Here is a 17,771-nt window from a genome sequence, read left to right on the forward strand (position 1 = left end):
TGATTGATCCTTAAATGGAGACTAAAAGGAAATTTTAAATCCATCAGCCATACTGGACTCTCTTTCCAGATTTCTGTGTCTAGGCTGCGTCCTCAGAGCATATCCTCTGCACTTCAGTTATTTTTGTTTCCTCTTTTTTAAAGTATAAAAATGCTGGTGTGATTGAGCTGGAAGCCTGTGTGAAGGCAGTGAGAGTCCTGGCAATACAGAAAAGAAGCATGGAAGCTTCAGAGTTTCTTCAGAATGCAGTTTATATCAACCTTCGTCAGGTGAGTGTATAAACTGTTGTGTGTGGTGTTTTTTTTGTTTTTTTTATTTTATTAAACTGAGAATGAAAAAATCATTAAGGGGTGAAAAATCCTTGAATTTAGGAACCTTGTTTTGCTATTCTGTCATAAAACTAATGCTTTACACCTCTTTAGTGCCTTACATCCCATGATTTCAAAACATGTTAGAAACACTAACAACTCCATCTAAAATGTGGACGCTTGGTGTATGAGATTGAAGACTATTAGTGATACTCTTCAAGTGAAGAATAAATGTGTCTTAGGGATGCCCAGGTGTCAAAGGTCTTATTGGAAAGCTATGCTAGAGAAAATTGGCCACATTATCAGTCGTATCATACCTATTATTCCTCAGCTGTGTCTGTTGTATGAGGTATGGACATTATATGTACAGTACAGTATATTTTATTATTTAAAAAAAAAATAAAACCACTTAAAACCAGACGTAAGGCCCAGCATAAAAATATATCACATTACATGAATAAGTCTTTCGTATGGTGAGGGTCTTACAGTGATCCTCAATTGGACAAATTGTCCGCTCAGACAATGTGATCCTTGAAAGAGAAATTATTCTATGAATATGTCCTGGAACTTGTGGAATACTTCACGCTTGGCACTTCCAGCCTGCAGTTATATGTAGAAAACACATCCTTAACAGGTTGGTACAATGGCAATGATCACTTCATTCAACTGTCGCTTGCAGAAGGGATGCAGAGTCCTTCCCTGCAGGACAGCTGACTAGGTGAATCTCTATTACTGTACTAGTGGAGGGAGTATGTTCAGAGGTCAAAGCACGGAGTCATTTTTGCTTGTCAAGTGGGCAGAGGCCAATTTGTTGTCAGAATGCTCCACATTCTGAGTCCTCTCAACTACTAAACAAGTGGCTGAATAGAAAAAAGTTCTTCTGGAGAATGATTCCCAGATTGTATGCCCTGAAGACAAAGGACTGTCTTCCTCTGTGTTTAGAAAATGTATAACAAAGAACTAAAAGTATGTACTGGAGTAAAGGTTTCTATTAGTGCAGAGCTCTTTAATCTAGCAAGGAAAGCATAAAAAGATCCAGTGACTGAAAGTTGAAACTAGAAATGTAGACTAAAATAAGGCAATTTTTTTAAACAGTGAGGTTTAAACAGAAGTTTGAACCACTTGCCATGGTAAGCTCTATCTCCATCACTTGAAGTCTTTTTAGATAAAGATGGATGTCTTACTAAAAGATATGCTCTAGTTCAACGAGAAGTTGTGGCATAAATCATTAGGTGAAATTCTTTGGCTTTGTGTTGTATAAATCTTTTGCATTTTTTCACAAAGCTAGGAGCATCAATCTTGATTTTCCTAGCCAAATTCTAATTTGGGCAACTACATTCTCTCTAGCTAAAATTCCCCTTTTATTTCATCCAGATCAGGGTATTGTTCATTGTCGTTAACTTCTTAGAGTTCCTTTGAAATGACAAAATGCTACATAAAAATTTCACTTATAGTCTATTGAATTCTGAAGTGCAACTTACAATGTCATCTTTTAATATAAGTACTATGTCAGAGCTAGGTATTATTTTCATCCATCGGTCTCCAAGCTTTACGAAGGAGATGAGTATCATTATCTCCATTTTACAGACGAGGAAACTGAGGCACAGAGGGGCAAATGACTTGCAGAGCCAGGAATAAAACCCGTGTCTCCTGAGTCCCAGTCCAGTGGTCTAAACTATAGGTCACATAAAGTGCAGCTAATATAAAAACTAGAAAATGCAAGTCTGTAAAGTCTCAGTACAAAATTCAGAAAACAGGCATTAGAGCAGATGTAGAAACCTGCTAACGGGGCCAGGACCAGAGATTATTTGCTTGTTTGCTTATAATATGCACGATCATTGGAGTCTATAATGCTGGCTCCTTCATTGTCTTTGATATATTTTCTAGGTATTTTTGTGTTACATTTTTAACATTTTAGCATAGTAAAAAGTTCTTTGCTCTTTTTTCTCCTTTTTTACATTTCAGCTTTCTGAAGAAGAAAAAATCCAGCGTTACAGCATTCTCTCTGAATTGTATGAACGCATTGGATTTCACCGAAAGTCTGCGTTCTTCAAGCGTGTAGCAGCAATGCAATGTGTGGCACCTAGCATATCAGAGCCGGGTTGGCGGGCCTGCTACAAACTGCTTTTGGAGACACTTCCTGGTTACAGTCTGTCTCTGGATCCAAAGGACTTCAGCAAAGGTAAGTTTCTGTGGCTCAGACTGCTGTTTTTTGCATTACTGTAACTAAGTTGCATCGAAAACAACTCCTGCACCCACTTCAATCTGATGCCAGCAATTCTAGAAAGAAGCATCTTTATCTTTGCTAAGACTGCTGCTGTTTGTTCAATAAATATGAAATTCTGATCATATCTAGGAATGTCAGTAGCCTGTCAAACTATTCTTAAATCTCTTAAATAAAATGTATTAGAAATGAGGAATTAGCTGAAAAAATCTTGGAGTCACTTGCAATATTATTTGCAAACTCATGGATGATAGGAGAGGTCCTGGAAGACTGGAGAAGGGCTAATGTAATCTTTAAAAAGAGGAAAAAGGAGGAGCCAGGGAACTATAGACCAGTCAGCCTGTTCTTGATACTGGGAAGCTACTAGAGCAATGTATAAAATGTTCAGTTTGCAAATACCTGGAGAATGAAGGAGTGATCACTAGCAATCAGCATGGATTTACTGAGAACAAATGCCAAACCAGCTTGATTTCCTTCTTTAACAAGGTAACTGGTTTAGCGTATGGGTGAATGCAGTGGACATAATAATATACCAGGATTTTAGCAAGACTTTCGACAGTCCCACATGACATTCTCATAAGTAAGTTAGAGAAATGTGGGCTCGGTAGAACTACCATAAGTGGATACATAAACAAAGAGTAACTATTAATGGAATGATGTTAGATGGGAAGGAGGTCTCCAGTGGGGTTCCACAGGGGTTTGTTCTGGTTTCTGTTATTTAACACCTTTATTAATGACCTGGATGTAGAAATAGAGAGCATACTGATCAAATTTGCAGATGACACAAAGCTAGGGAGGGTTTCAAACACTGTAGGATAAAGCTAAAATTCAAAGTGATCTTGATAAATTAGAGCATTTGGCTATGTACAAGAAAATGAAATTCAACAAAGACAAATGTCAGGTGCTACGCTTTGGGAAGAAAAACGAAATGCACAAATGCAGAACTGGGGAAAACTAGTTTGGCAAATAGCACTGCTGAGAAGGATCTGTGAACGGTGGTGGGTCTCAACCTTAACATGAGTCAACAATGAGATACTGTTGCAAGAAAAGCAAATGCAGTTTTGGGTTGCATTAACAGAGGCATAGCGCACAAGACGTGGGAGAAGATAATACTGCTCTATTCTGTGCTGGTTAGGCCTCAGCTAGAGTCCTGTGTCTAATTTTGTTCACTGATATATAGAAAGGATGTAGAGAAACTAGAAAGGCTCCAGAGGAGAGTGACAAAGATGATCAAAGGCTGAAGAACTGGGTATGTTTAGTTTGGAAAAGAAGCGACTGAGTGGGACATGATAGTAGTCTTCAAATACTTGAAAGGCTGCCATCAAAAAGATGGAGAAAAATTCTTCTGTCTTGCCACAGAGGACCGAACAAGAGACAATGCGTTCAAACTACATCATAACAGATTTAGATTAAATCTCAGATTATTTTGTTTCTGAAATGTCGAAAAAAAACAAGTAAAAACTTTGAAGAATGTATGATCTACATTTAGATCAGTAACACAAAAAGCGAGGGATGTACTTCTTACTTACTTTATGAGTGCTTTTAATTACGGTTGTTTCTGTCCTGGAAATGAACAATTGTGAATATTTCATGTGATGTTGATTCATTTAAATAAAGAATCATAGAACTGGAAGGGATCTCGAGAGATCATTTGGTCCTGTCACCTGCACTCATGGCAGGATTAAGTATTATCTAGACCATTCCTGACAGGTGTTTGTCTAACCTGCTCTTAAAAATCTCCAATGAGGGAGATTCCACAACCTCCCTAAGCAATTTATTCTAGTGCTTAACAACCCTGACTGTTAGGAATTTTTTCCTAGTGTCCAACCTAAACCGCCCTTGCTGCAATTTAAGCCCATTGCTTCTTGTCCTAACCTCAGAAGTTAAGAAAAACAATTTTTCTTCCTCCTTCTCGTAACCACCTCTTACAAACTTGATAACTGTTATGTCCACTCTGTCTTCTCTTTTCCCGACTAAACAAACCCAATTTTTTCAATTTTCCTTTATAGGTCATGTTTTCTAGACCCTTTAAGCATTTTTGTCACTCTTCTCTGGACTCTCTCCAATTTGTCCACATCATTCCTGAAATGTCGTCCCCAAAACTGAACACAATACTCTAGTCGAGGCCTAATCAGCACGGAATAGAGCAGAAGAATTACTTCTCATGTCTTGCTTACAACACTCCTGCTAATACGTCCCAGAAGGATGTTCGCGCTTTTTTTGCAACAGCGTTATACTGTCAACTCATATTTAGCTTGTGGTCCACTATGACCCCCAGATTCCTTTCCTCAGTACTCCTTCCTAGGCAATCATTTCCCATTTTGTATGTGTGCAACTGATTGTTCCTTCCTAAGTGAAATACTTTGCATTTGTCCTTATTGAATTTCATCCTATTTACTTCAGACCATTTCTCCAGTTTGTTCAGATAATTCTGAATTTTAATCCTATCCTCCAAAGTAATTGCAACCCCTTCCAGCTTGGTATTATCTGCAAACTTTATAAGTGTACTCTCTATGCATTATCTAAACCATTGATGAAGATATTGAACAGAACCAGACCCAGAACTGATCTCTGCGGGACCCCACTCATTATGCCCTTCCAGCTTGTCCATGAACCACTGATAACTACTCTCTGGGAAGGGTTTTTCAACCAGTTTTGCAACCACCTTATAGTAGTTCCCTCTAGGTTGCAGTTACCTAGCTTGTTTATGAGAAGGTCATGCGAGACCATATCAAAAGCTTTACTAAAGTCAAGATATAGCACATCTATTGCTTTCCCCCCAATCCACAAGGCTTGTTACCCTGTCAAAGAAAGTTATCAGTTTGGTTTTGACACAATTTGTTATTGACCAATCTATGCTGATTGTTACTTATCACCTTATTATTCTTACAGGTGTAAGTTTTACATTAGCCTCGTCCATTTAGCACAATATCCTGTCTTCCGACAGTGGCCAATGCCAGTTGATTGAGAGAGAAATGAACAGAACAGGCAATCATCAAGTGATCCATCCTCTGTCCACTGCCAGCTTCTGGCAAGCAGAGGTTAGGAATGCTCAGAGCATGGTGTTGCATCCCTGCCCATCCTGGCCAATGGCTGTTGATGGACCTATCCTCCATTAACTTATCGAGTTCTTTTTTTGAATGTTGTTTATAGTTTTGGCTTTCACAACAGCCGCTGGCAAAGAGGTCCACAGATTGACTGTGCATTGGATGAAGTACTTCCTTTTGTTTGTTTGTTTTTTTTTTTAAACCTGCTGTCTATTAATTTCATTGGGTGACCCCTAGTACTTGTGTTATGTGAAAGAGTAAATAACATTTCCTCATTCACTTTCTTCACACCAGTCAAGATTTTCTAGACCTCTATCATATCCCTTGGGCCTAGATCCTTCTGTTCAGTGATGTATAGGTCTGACTGGTTTCTGATGAGGATGTTAGTTGCCTTAAAGCATCAAGGTGCTTCATATGCTCTGTATTTAGTCTGAGGACAAGAAAAGAGAGGTAGAACAAACGTCAGGCATTTAGCAGGCGCTCCCCCCTCCCCCCCCCCACCCCCCCATGATTACCACAAGGGACAAGAAGCAAGAAAAATCTTTGCAGAAATTACTAGCTTTGGTTCAAAGCTCTAAAAAGTCTAAGGTTGCAAGGAAGGATTTGAGACAACTGAATCCTAAAAATCAGAGATTCCTTGTTGGTGATGGCCTTTGTAAGTGGAGCCAATCCACGGGAGAGACGTTGTTTGGTTCTATGCACTCCCAGGCCAGCAGAAGAACCGGGGAACAAAAGGGACTATTATAGGAGCCAAGACTAAGAGACGTTCTGGGAACTTTTTGCATCTGATATCAAAGATGGTATCTGCCCTCATCTTTTCTCAAAGATGTAATTACCTTCAATATCAAAACCCCTTCAGGATCATCATCAACAGAGAAGGGCAACCTTTATACCCTGTAGCAGAGGTAAACTAACCCCAGCATTGTCATCTTCTGGACCACACATGTAACCTCATATTTGGCATGAGGTTCCAGAATTGTAGACCAGTTCCTATCTTGCCTTTTCCAACTCCATTTGGAGATAGCCTATACAGTACTATTTTTACAGCTGGCAAGCTGTAACCTTGGATTGGTGAGTTTTAGAGATATGCAGCAGATGTCCCATATAGTTTAAAACCCTTCCTCCTCCCAATCCCCTCTTCCTTCTCTTTTCTGGGATCTGTCTTTTATGAGACCGTACTGAAATCAGAGGTGGTCTCCCTTCTACAAGCAGGTATAAGGAGGTACCAAACTGTTTCAGAAGAAAATAGTTTTAATCAAGGTACTATCTAATTCAGAAAAAAGTTTGAGATCTTCAACCCATGTTGGAGCTCAGGAAACTAAATTCATTCAGAAGAAAGTTTCAGTTTCACATGTTCTCTGTCTCTGATAATCTCATCCCTTTCTACATAGGACTGGTTTGCAGCTCTCTATTTAAAGGACGCTTTTATTTCCACATCTCCATCAGACCAGTCCATTGTAAATGTCTGTCTCTTATACTAGGAGACTGTGACCCAGGGACCCCTTAATGCCACAGCAAGACAGAGCTCAATTCCAGGCTCTTACTGAAGAGGGTAAACTGGTGCCCAGCACTGTATTTCTTTCAGCAATTGAAGCAATAGACACATCTAAGTGGATGTCAAAGGCCATTGTGATGTAGCCATGACTCACAGCACATGCTTTGGGATTACCCAGGAAAGTCCAGAACACCATGGAGGGCTTGCCCTTTGATGAAGCCCACTGTGTCCGTAAAAAGACAGATGAATCCTAACTTATTTGTGAAGGATTTCAGGGCCAACCTTGGCTCCTTCCCCAAAAAGAAAGTATTGCAGCCAGCCTTCCAAATATAGACTGGGAACTCAACAGTTTATCAAAAGTGGTCTGCATGTGGCCTTCATAAGAAGAGTACAGAAGTCTCGTTTCCCTGCACCTCCCACATCTACATCAAGAAGATATTTTTGACAGGCGTTTGAGAGCTACAACTATTTAATGATACGACAACTATCTGATCTGCACGTATCCTTTGGGGGTCATTTAGTACTCTATTTCCACAACTGGAGTGCCGACAGAATGGGCAAGTGGGTATTAGCTATGGTCCAAGTGATTGAGTTTCCCTCCTCCAAAACCCTCATTCCTGTTGCTCTTCAAGGATCATTCTCTTGAGGGGATCCTCCAGCAAGGAGTAGTAGAGCAGTGGGTACTTCTTCAACACCAAGGAAAAGGCTGTTACTCTGTGCTTCCTAGTCCTGCAAAAGAAGGGAGGGTGGAGACCTATCCTCAATCTCTGCAATCTCAACCGCTTCATTCGCAAGCTGAAATTTCGCATGGTCACTCTAGTATCAATAATCCTATCCCTGGAAAAAGACATTTGGTTTACAGCTGTTGATATGAAGGACACTTACTTTCACTTGGATATTCACCGCTCCCACAGACATTTTCTCAGATTCATAGTGTTTCCTGACCATTTCCAATACAGGGTGCTCCCATTCAGCTTTGTCACTGCCCCCAAGGTCTTTACCAGGGTCTTTCTGATAATAGCAGCTCATTGCAGATGCAATGGTTTCACCATCTTCCTCATCTCAATGATTTGGCTTCTCATTGCCAGGATGGGTCAGGAAGCCTATGAGTTGACCTGAATAATGCTTCAACTACTTTCTTCCCTAAATGTCAATATGGAACTTGGGAAAGTTTATTCTCACTCTGATGCAAACTGTAGACTTCTTAATGACCACCCTAGATTCAGTCACAGAGAGAGCTTATCTACCAAGGAACAGGCTTTTGATTTGTGAGCTACCTGACAGATCAGGTTATGTACAACTCCCAAACTCCAGTCAGAACTTGTCTTTTTCCCTCCCTGAGGCACGTGGCTTCATGCGCTTACGTTACCCTGTGTGCCAGACTCCACCTACGTTGGCTTTATGCATGATGCCAATGTATTCACCAACCAAACACAGCATGAATACCTTCCAGAGTAACGTTTTCTCTAATGCGGTGGAAAGATCCCCATCGGGTATACGTGGGCATCCCCTTCCCACCCTGCTTGCCAGACAAGATGATTGTTACAGACTCCTCTTTTATGCTGTGGAACCCACATGGACAGCCATATGGCTCAGGGCACTTGGACTCCCTTAGAGGCCAGGTTTCACATAAACTTTTTGGAACTTCAGGCAGAAGCTTGCTTGGTTTTTCTGCAATTTATTCAATCCAGCCATGTCCTTGTAATATCAAACAATATGACAGCCTTCTTTTACATTAACTATCAAACAAGGAGGCCGGAGATCCATCCTCTGTGTGTAGAAGCGATTGCCCTTAGGAGTTTGTGCATCAAGAATCGAACCACCTGGTCAGCAGGTCACTTTCAGGCAGTGTTGGTAGCACCCTCAGCAGGCATTTCACCATTGATCACGAGTGGAAATTGTGCAATTCAGTAATGAATAACATCTTTGGTCAATGGGGAATTCCCCAGTTGGAACCTGTTTACCTCCCAAATGAACAAGAAATGCTACATATACTGTTCCACAAGAGCTCTACGACTATACTCTCAGAGCGACGTTCTCCTTCTCCCCGGAGAGAGCAGCGGAGCTGTGCCTTTCTTTCCTTACTTCTTCTATTTCAGGTCTTTTGGAAAATTTGTTAGGACAAGGCATGTCATTCTTATTGCCCTCAGTTGGCCCAGACAGTTTTGGTTCCTGAATCTCTTACAAATGTCAGCTTGTTCTCCGATAAGCATCCAGTCCTTTCCTGATTTCTTGAAGGGCAGGATCACCATCCAAACCCTGAAGCACTTTATCTCATGTTTTGGTATTTGATGGGCATCAACACTGGAACATTCCTGCTCTGAAGCTTTATAAACCATCTTTAATAGCAGAAAAATAATGCTATTCAGCCGAGTGGAAGCATTTTTCCATTTGTGCACAGCAGCAGCACATCTCCTGAGTCAGCAGATATTCCCTTTATTTTGGACAGTCATTTTGCTCTCAGAATTTCTGGGCTTTCCCTCAGTTCTATACAAGTCTACCTAGCAGCAATCATGTGATATCCACCATCAGATGGTTATCCAATTTTCACTCATGCATTGACTAATGGATATTTGAAGGACCTTATCAGAATCTTCCCACTAGTAAGGAAACCTGCTCCTCACTGGGACTTGTACTTTTGTCACTCATTAAGCCTCCCTTTGAATCATAGCTATATGTTCCATGTCTCATTTTTCACTTAAAGTTGCATTTCTTGTGGGCCATCACCTCAGCCAGGAGAGTAGGTGAGCTGGTACCCCTGATGACAGATCTGGAATACTCTATATTCCATAAGGACATATGTTATGACTACATCTGAACTTCACCCCAAAAGTAGTTTTGGAGTTTCATTAAACCAGCCAATCCACTTGTGGTTTTTTTCCAAAACTGCATACATCTAGGAGGAGGGGAGACTTCATTCCCTCAATGTTGTCACATTCCTACCTTCAACCTGCAAAGGAGAAAATCAGTAAATTTTTTTGCTATAGCAGAATGAGTGTGAGGTCAAGCTATATCTTCCAAGAGGATCTCTAAATGGACCTCAGGTTGTATCCTGCTCCACTACAAGTTGTTGAATCTTCCTCTCCTTCATTGGATGAGGTCTCATTTTACAAGAGCACAAGAAACTTCAGTGGCATCACTTCTGGAAATGCCTTTACTTGACATTTGCAGGGCAAGTACCTGAAGTTCCAGCCACGTGTTTGCGAGATGGTATGCTCTAGTGCAGAACTCCTCCGCTGACACATCCTTTGGGACAGTGATCCTCCAAATGGCTCTGCTGTCTGCATCCTTGCACCTTCCTTCTACTTGAGTACTGCTCATCATTCACCCATAGTGGAATACACATAGGGACCAGCACTTGCAGAAGAGGAGGAAGTTACTTATGTTGTGGTAACTGGAGAGTCTTTGAGGTATGTGGTCACTATCTGTATTCCACTATGCATTCTCCTTCCCCTCTGCTTTGAATCTTTATTAGATTTGTGGCAGAGAAGGAACTGGAGAGGCATTTAGTCTGCTCTGCCCTTTATGCCCTCAGTTGGAAACACAAGGGAGGGCAAGGGTGTGTGTGCAGACCAACGGAAACTACTTGTAAGAATTCTCCAACTCTAGTCACATGAGCGGATGTGCACACCAACAGTGGGATACAGATAGGGACTACACATCTTGAAGAAAGTCCAGTTATTACAAGACAAGTAACTTCCTCTTCCACTATACAGTACATTTATCTTTGCAATTTGGAAGAGGGTATGAAATGAAATTTTAATTTTTTAAATATTTGACATGTAAGTTCATTCTGGTACAAAGAAAAAAACAAAACCACACTCCACCATTATACCTAGCACTTTTTTAAAGTTAAAATCTGGGGTGTTTTTTAATCTTCAGCTTTTATATAAACACCAATAAATTGCTTATTTAGGGTCTGTAGAAGAACCAAATTCAATAATATTTTAAAGCTACTTTTAGGTTTTATTAAAAATGTAACAAAAGTGATTTCCTGTTTATTTTATAGGAACTCATAAAGGATGGGCTGCAGTGCAAATGCGTTTGCTTCATGAGTTAGTGTATGCTTCAAGAAGAATGGGAAACCCTGCTCTTTCTGTCCGACACTTGTCCTTCCTTCTCCAAACCATGCTGGATTTTCTCTCTGATCAAGGTAGGATTTTTTAAAAGGTAAATTACTTTTTTCTGTGTGATAGTGAAGATGTGATGTGATATTAATGCTTTGAAATGTATTTAAATTAACAAGATTGAGTGAAAACTTTGACCCAGGAGCACAGAAGAAAGATGAGATGCAATGGATGTGTTGTTAATTAGGATGTGTTGTTAATTGTTAATAATTTATATGCTTAACATATCTGGGAATACTGAGCAATAAATTGAACAGTACAGGTCACCATTTCTTCCTGAATTGTTTTCACCTATTTGGGAGGGCTGCTGAGAGTTCTTCCCACCCTGGTCCCAGTCCATTATTGAGACCCTGCTCCCCTCTCCTTGTATTAGGGTTCAGGGATGGGCTAAAAAATGGGTGTGATCACCACATTATACCTGGTGACAGGAGAGTCAATCCCCTTTTCCCAGCTTCCTTATGGGATGCCCTCAGCTAAATCCATTTCCAACTCCTGTTAATCAGAGAACTGTCTCCCTTCTTCAACAATTACTGTACTGGACACAGAGAGGCATCAGCAATTAGTTTTGCTTCATCCCCTCAACCCCCATTTGAGTTCCTGGATAGTTAATAGTTCCCTTCCTAATGTCAGCTAAAAATATCTGCTCTTTGGTTGAAGAGGTGTATCCCATTGTCCCTGGATAACTCTGGTACCAGGTTTTATTTTATTTTATTCTTTTATTTTTATTTTGCTGTGTAATCCACCAAATTCACCAATCCTCTGAATTTCAGATGTTTCACACATCTTCTGGCCTTGTCAACCCATGGAGGCCTGGCAGCAACCCAGCATTCCCTTTACTGCAGCATTTCAGTCACTCCCAGGAAAAGGTCCTAGATCTCATTTAAATCTCTCTGTGCCCTGATGATTTAATAAACCCAATAACAAAATCTAAATAGTTTTCACCCAGGTGTACTATAGTACTTTCTCATGGCTTTTTTTCTGGCTGCTAGAGTATAAAAAGGGCATTAGCTGGTCCCAGAACATGCACCTTTTGCCATGCCAACTCAGATTCACCTAGTCCCTGAGACCCAGCTGTGAATCTCTGGGAAACTGGTTGCTTGGATGTTTTGGCTCAATGCCAGTAGGCTTAAACGTTGACTATGACTAAGGCTACGTTTATGTCACGGAGGTCATGGAAGTCATGGAATCCGTGACTTTCAGAGACCTCCGTGACATTCTCTGCTTCAGCTCCAGAGACTGCAGGACTCTGGAGCTGGCAGCCAGCGGGGCCCTGGCAGGATTCCAGGTATCGTTGACAGTCTCCTGAGGGGGCCCTCCTCAGGGTTCCAGTGACAGGCGACAGCCTCGTGGGGAGGGGGACCTCTCGGGTGAGTGGCTCGGGGTGTCCCATTTTCTCTTTGAGAAATATGGTCACCCTGCAGTTCCCAGCTGCCGTTGGTGGAGGGGGGCCCTGCTGCAGCTTCCAGCTGCAGCGGGGAACCCCACAGCTACCAAGGTGGTGGGGGAAACCATGAAGCTGCAGCAGCAAAAGTCAGACAAGTCACTGCTTCCATGAATTTTTGTTTATTGCCTGTGACATGTCCATGACTCTTACTAAAAATACCCATGACAAAATCTTAGCCTTAACTGTGACCTGTTAACTTGCTCCCTGTAGAGCACCCCTCTGTTCAAAGTGACTCAGGGATGCCTCACTGCTGATATCCAGCAATGAGCTTCCAAGGGGAACTGGCCACCCTACCTGTTGACCAGCTGCACGATATTTTGCTTGCACGGCCAGTCACCAACTCCTGTGATCTGTTCACATGATCCTGAAGGAAGGGATAAACATGAAGAGTTTAGCACATACTCCTCATAGAATATCAGGGTTGGAAGAGACCTCAGGAGGTCATGTAATCCAATCCCCTGCTCAAAGCAGGACCAATCCCCAACTAAATCATCCCAGCCCTAAACTATCCTTCCCAACAGGGGCTTCCTTTTATGTAATTGGATGCCACCACTGATAAGAATAACTGTTGGGCTTCTATTCTGAGCTGTTCTGTGTATGTAACTAATGCAGTCTTGAATTAATGGGATGCCATACAATACATGCTCTTTGACATTGCCATGAACTGAAGTTTCCTTTCACGAGGTAACTCCCTTCCCTGTGAAGAAAGTGGCACCTACACTAAGCAAGTCTGTCCTACTTTGACTGGGCAAATCCCAGCCTCCCCCATGCTTTTGTAGTGTTATGACTCACCTTGATGTCCCTTAGGTGATTTTTGAGACTCTGAGAGTCCGTGTCAGATAAGTTAATCTCTCTTGCAGATCCCTGAATTCCAAAGCCCTATCTAAAACCTTTCTTGCTGAACCCTTATTAGCCCTAACAGAGAACTAAATTCTTCCACATCCCCAATATATAGAATGTTCAAAGTGCTAGTTGCTTTGCATTAAGACAGAATTGTAAATTAAGAACCAACCTTCCAGAGATCTAGAAGCACCTGAATGGCCACTGCACTGGCACTAACTCTCAAATTCTGCCGATCCCATATTCTGAGTGACTTGAAGTGGCTGTTATCAACATGGACCGCTGCCTGAATTGCCTCTCTCATGCCTCACTTAAATTCTTGCAAGTAGTCACTTCCACTAGGATGGGAAAGACCTCTCATAGGGTTTATGTTCCATCCCTTTCCTGATCCAGTAAGCACCCCTTAACAATGTTCAGCTGGACTCTGGTATCTCATGTCCCCCTTCAAGACAATACTGTTGCACTGACTAAGGAATTGTCCAACCCAATGAAAAACCTTCATGTCTTAATTTTCCATCAGTATATATGGTCTGGTTTTTATTAGGGAGGCAGCTGACTGCCAAGTGTAAAATACCCGTTCCAAGGCCACCGCCTGGGGTGTGAAATTGAAGGTGTCCACGCTTTGTAGTTCATGAAAGGTAATCTTCCTGTATGCCCTGGTCCTCCTAGCCAATTTCTGCAATCCTACCAGTTTATTAACAGTGAATAGAGATACCTGCCTGTTTCTAACTAAGGGCTACACTCGCAACTCTCTAGTGAGAAATTGTAGGTAGCCTTCCGGTCCTGCTTACTTGTTGGAAGCACTCATACTAGCTGCCACACTGGATTGCCCCACAATCACACGTTCTTGCTCTGCAGTGGGAAGAGAGCCTAGCCAGCCACCCTGCCCCTACAGGAATCACTTTGCTGATTAGTGATTGATGAGAGGGTTCCTTCTGGTTGGCTGGTGTATAAATATAATTCCCCTCCACTCACCGGTGTCCATGGTGACTCAGTGCACCAACTTGGTCTGTCCTCCTGCTCTTCTCTTCCTCATATCTCAAATGCAGTAGGGCCCCTTAAAGGAGCCCCATTCCTTTTATTTCGGGACAGCCAGGCAAAGACCCACCATATTCAGTTATGGTGAGCACATTTGAGGTGGAAAAACAAGAACAAGTTATTTTGTTTTCCTCTAAAATAAAATACAATTTTTAAAAAGAAATTAAGGAATACAGGTGAAGAACAATAGATGATTGCAAACTGTCATTAACTCTTAACATATTAGAAGGATAAAATTTTGCACAAGCAAAAGATTACTGAAATTAATGTAATCAAGTTGATGTACAGTTTCTTAGCTTCTGTTTTGTAGTCTACGCTTCATGTGTAACATTACAATGAAATACCTTAAAACATTTTCCATCTGCAAATAGGATCGACTGCCTTATGCTGCAGTGTTTTCTTTCTCTGTACAAATTATGCATACACACAAACATAAAGGGATTGATATATGAGGGAGGATTAAAAAGTAAATTTGTGTTGATCAAACCATTACTAAGGATTTTTATAGCTGTATGCAAGTCTTAACAGAGGGAGAATGTGTTTTAGATGACATGACTGAAACTGAGTAATAGATGCAGTTAAGAAAACATATACTCCTAGACTGAATATATTGGGAACATCTGTTGACAAGCACAATCTAATAGTTTGTTGAATAGCCTTCTAAGGCAACGGGGCAATGATGCCATCATTAAGTTTGACACATCAAACCTTAAGCAGCTGCACATAATAGAATCACAACTCAACAAGGTTTAACTAAGAACTTACTATACTTGCTGGAAGTATTGGCGGTTGGATGCACTTCTCTGAATTTCCTTCCTTTTTTCTTTTGGTATTTCAAATTACATTTCAATGGAATTTGTTTGCCGGGTTGGTCCCAGGATATTAGAGATGCAAGATGGGTGAGGAAGTATCTTTTTTTATTGGATCAACTTTTGTTGATGAAAGAGACAAACTTTCAAGTTACCTAGAGCTGCTCTTTTTAGGTTTTGTCTCTTTCATCAACAAAAGTTGGTCCAGTAAAAGATTCTACCTCACCCACTTTCTCTCTGATTGGTACCTTTGACATTAAACAGTGGTTAAAACACCAGTGATTGCCAGTGTGTTGTCAGCACATTTGATGTCAGTTGTAGAATTAATCTGATTTAACATTGGTAGGATTTTTTGGAGTGGAAAAAGGAAAATATAAACAAGGCCCAATAGGAAAACAAAAGGGGACAACTACTGTTACTCTCCTTTTGCTAGGTATATGGTTTTTTAAAAATAACACTTTTTTTCAAAGACAAGTTCTTGGCTCCCCATAAATTAAATCGTGTTTTTCTTATTGCTGTTGTTGCTTCTCTGTTTGAGATGTAGGAGAACTAGGGGAATTGAACGAAATAATTTGACATCAAGAATTGTTTTAAGAATGACTCTTGGCAGCTCTCCAGCAAAGAGAGCAGCTCCTTTGCTCCAAATGGAGTCACTCTGTTTAGTGGTTCGAAAAAGTCATATAGAAAGGATAGCAAATAAAGACAATATTTATATGCCCAACGGACAAATGAATTCTCTTGAACTCTTAGGTAACGCTTGATATGCTGTTTTAATGATAAATTTATTTAAACAAAGTAAAGAAATATAGCCTAGTCCACTTACATATGCAATTAAAAAAACAAATAACATCTGTAAATCTTTTTTTTTTCATGTCACCTTTCATCCTTTGACAAGTAATTGGATATGGACTGAACAGAGCAGTTAACTCCCAGCATGTCTACCAACAGTGATTTCTCTTTGGTTCATTTTGTCTTTTATAGCAAATTACTTTATATCTGAAGCACCAAACAGAAAGAGGAAAAAATGAACATAAAAAGGGGAGTTGGGAAACATTAAAATCCATAAAAAAGTTCATAATAAAAATATTTTGGGGAACATTTTGATATTTTTAAAACAAAAGGGATTGTCTCATCTATTTATTGCTTCATGATAGTATTTTAGTGCCAGATTTTTAATAGAATTTAGGCGTATAACTCCTGTTGATTTCAATGGGAAGTAGGTGGTTAAATACTTTTAAAATTTGGCTCTCAGACATGAATCAATTCATCCTTACAACATCTCTGTTTTAAGAACAAAAGAAAGCACACAAACTATCATTGCAGTTTTACAGATGGGGAACAAAGGCACCAACAGATGAAGTGACCTGTCCAATATCCAACAGGAAGTCTGTGGCAGAGCTATGAACTGAACACAGATAACCACAGTCACATTTCTGTGCTTTAGCCACAAGACCAACATTTCTTTTTAGGGATAGATGTCAAGGGGAAGCAAATTCGATATCCTGGGACCTGCGACAGCAAATACATGATTGTCTGCCAACCTAATTTGCAGTGGTGGGATCCCTACAGGCTTGTTTAATATTTAATGTGTGGTTCTATCGATTTAAAAAGCATCTCTGCTATTCACCATAAATTTAGCATATATTCATGATTGGTTATAGCTAATGAATACTAGTGCAAAGTGATATGTTCTGCAGTAACTGTTTAATTTAAACAAAATTAAAAGTTCCTCTGGCATAGCAAATTACTTTGCTTTTTTTTTTAGTTCTTTCTGTCAAAGAACCAGAAAAATGTTTTCTGCGGTGTTGGTATATGCATTTTAATAATGAAGTAGCTGGCTAGGTCTGAGAAGAATGAGAGAATCAGGAATATGAATGTGTAGTGCATAGTGTTCTCCTAGGAAAACCTTTTACTGTAAAGATGGATTAAGATGCTGCTTTGCATAGTTGATGCACGAAACTAAACTGCAAAATGGCAAGCTCTTGATTCTTTTCATTTATTTGAAACAAAGCTGGAGCCGTTGATTATATCAGAGTACCAAACTAAGGCATTAATATTCAGCTTTTTATAATTTGAATGTACAGCATTATGCTACTTATTAGTGCAGTTGTTACTTTAGGAGCTGCTTATTGTTTCCTTTATTCTATAAGCTGTTTTCAGAACTTCTACCTGGTGTTTTTTGTCACTCATAACTTTCTAAAAAGTTCACTTCTTAGGCTGAAATTTTCAGGGACTGGTGACTGACTAAAGGTTAATTGTTTTGGAAAGTTTGAACCAAAATGATATAGCTGTTTTTGAGCATATGAATAAGAACTTTCTGCTTGCTAGAATTCTTGAAATATTTTTTTTCTTACAGTAGACAAAGCTGGGGATAGAAATTTGGAGGTTGGTAATGCTCACTGAAAAATGCTTTTGGATGTTCTGATTTAAATTGATTTT

At 40.3% G+C, this 17,771-nt stretch overlaps 1 protein-coding gene across 8 annotated transcripts in view; it reads left to right on the top strand.

The window, feature by feature from the left end:
- Positions 1 to 17,771, top strand: part of TRAPPC9 (trafficking protein particle complex subunit 9) — an 806,968-nt gene that overhangs the window by 40,516 nt on the left and 748,681 nt on the right. For all 8 annotated transcript variants that reach the window (XM_037891970.2, XM_043539048.1, XM_043539044.1 and 5 more), the window contains exons 7-9: positions 144 to 269; positions 2,274 to 2,490; positions 11,084 to 11,227. In XM_037891970.2, coding sequence (XP_037747898.1) covers positions 144 to 269; positions 2,274 to 2,490; positions 11,084 to 11,227 — 487 coding nt within the window. The remainder of the gene's footprint in view (positions 1 to 143; positions 270 to 2,273; positions 2,491 to 11,083; positions 11,228 to 17,771) is intronic.

This window comes from Chelonia mydas, chromosome 2 (genome assembly GCF_015237465.2).
Source record: "Chelonia mydas isolate rCheMyd1 chromosome 2, rCheMyd1.pri.v2, whole genome shotgun sequence".
Classification (NCBI taxonomy): Eukaryota; Metazoa; Chordata; order Testudines; family Cheloniidae; genus Chelonia; species Chelonia mydas.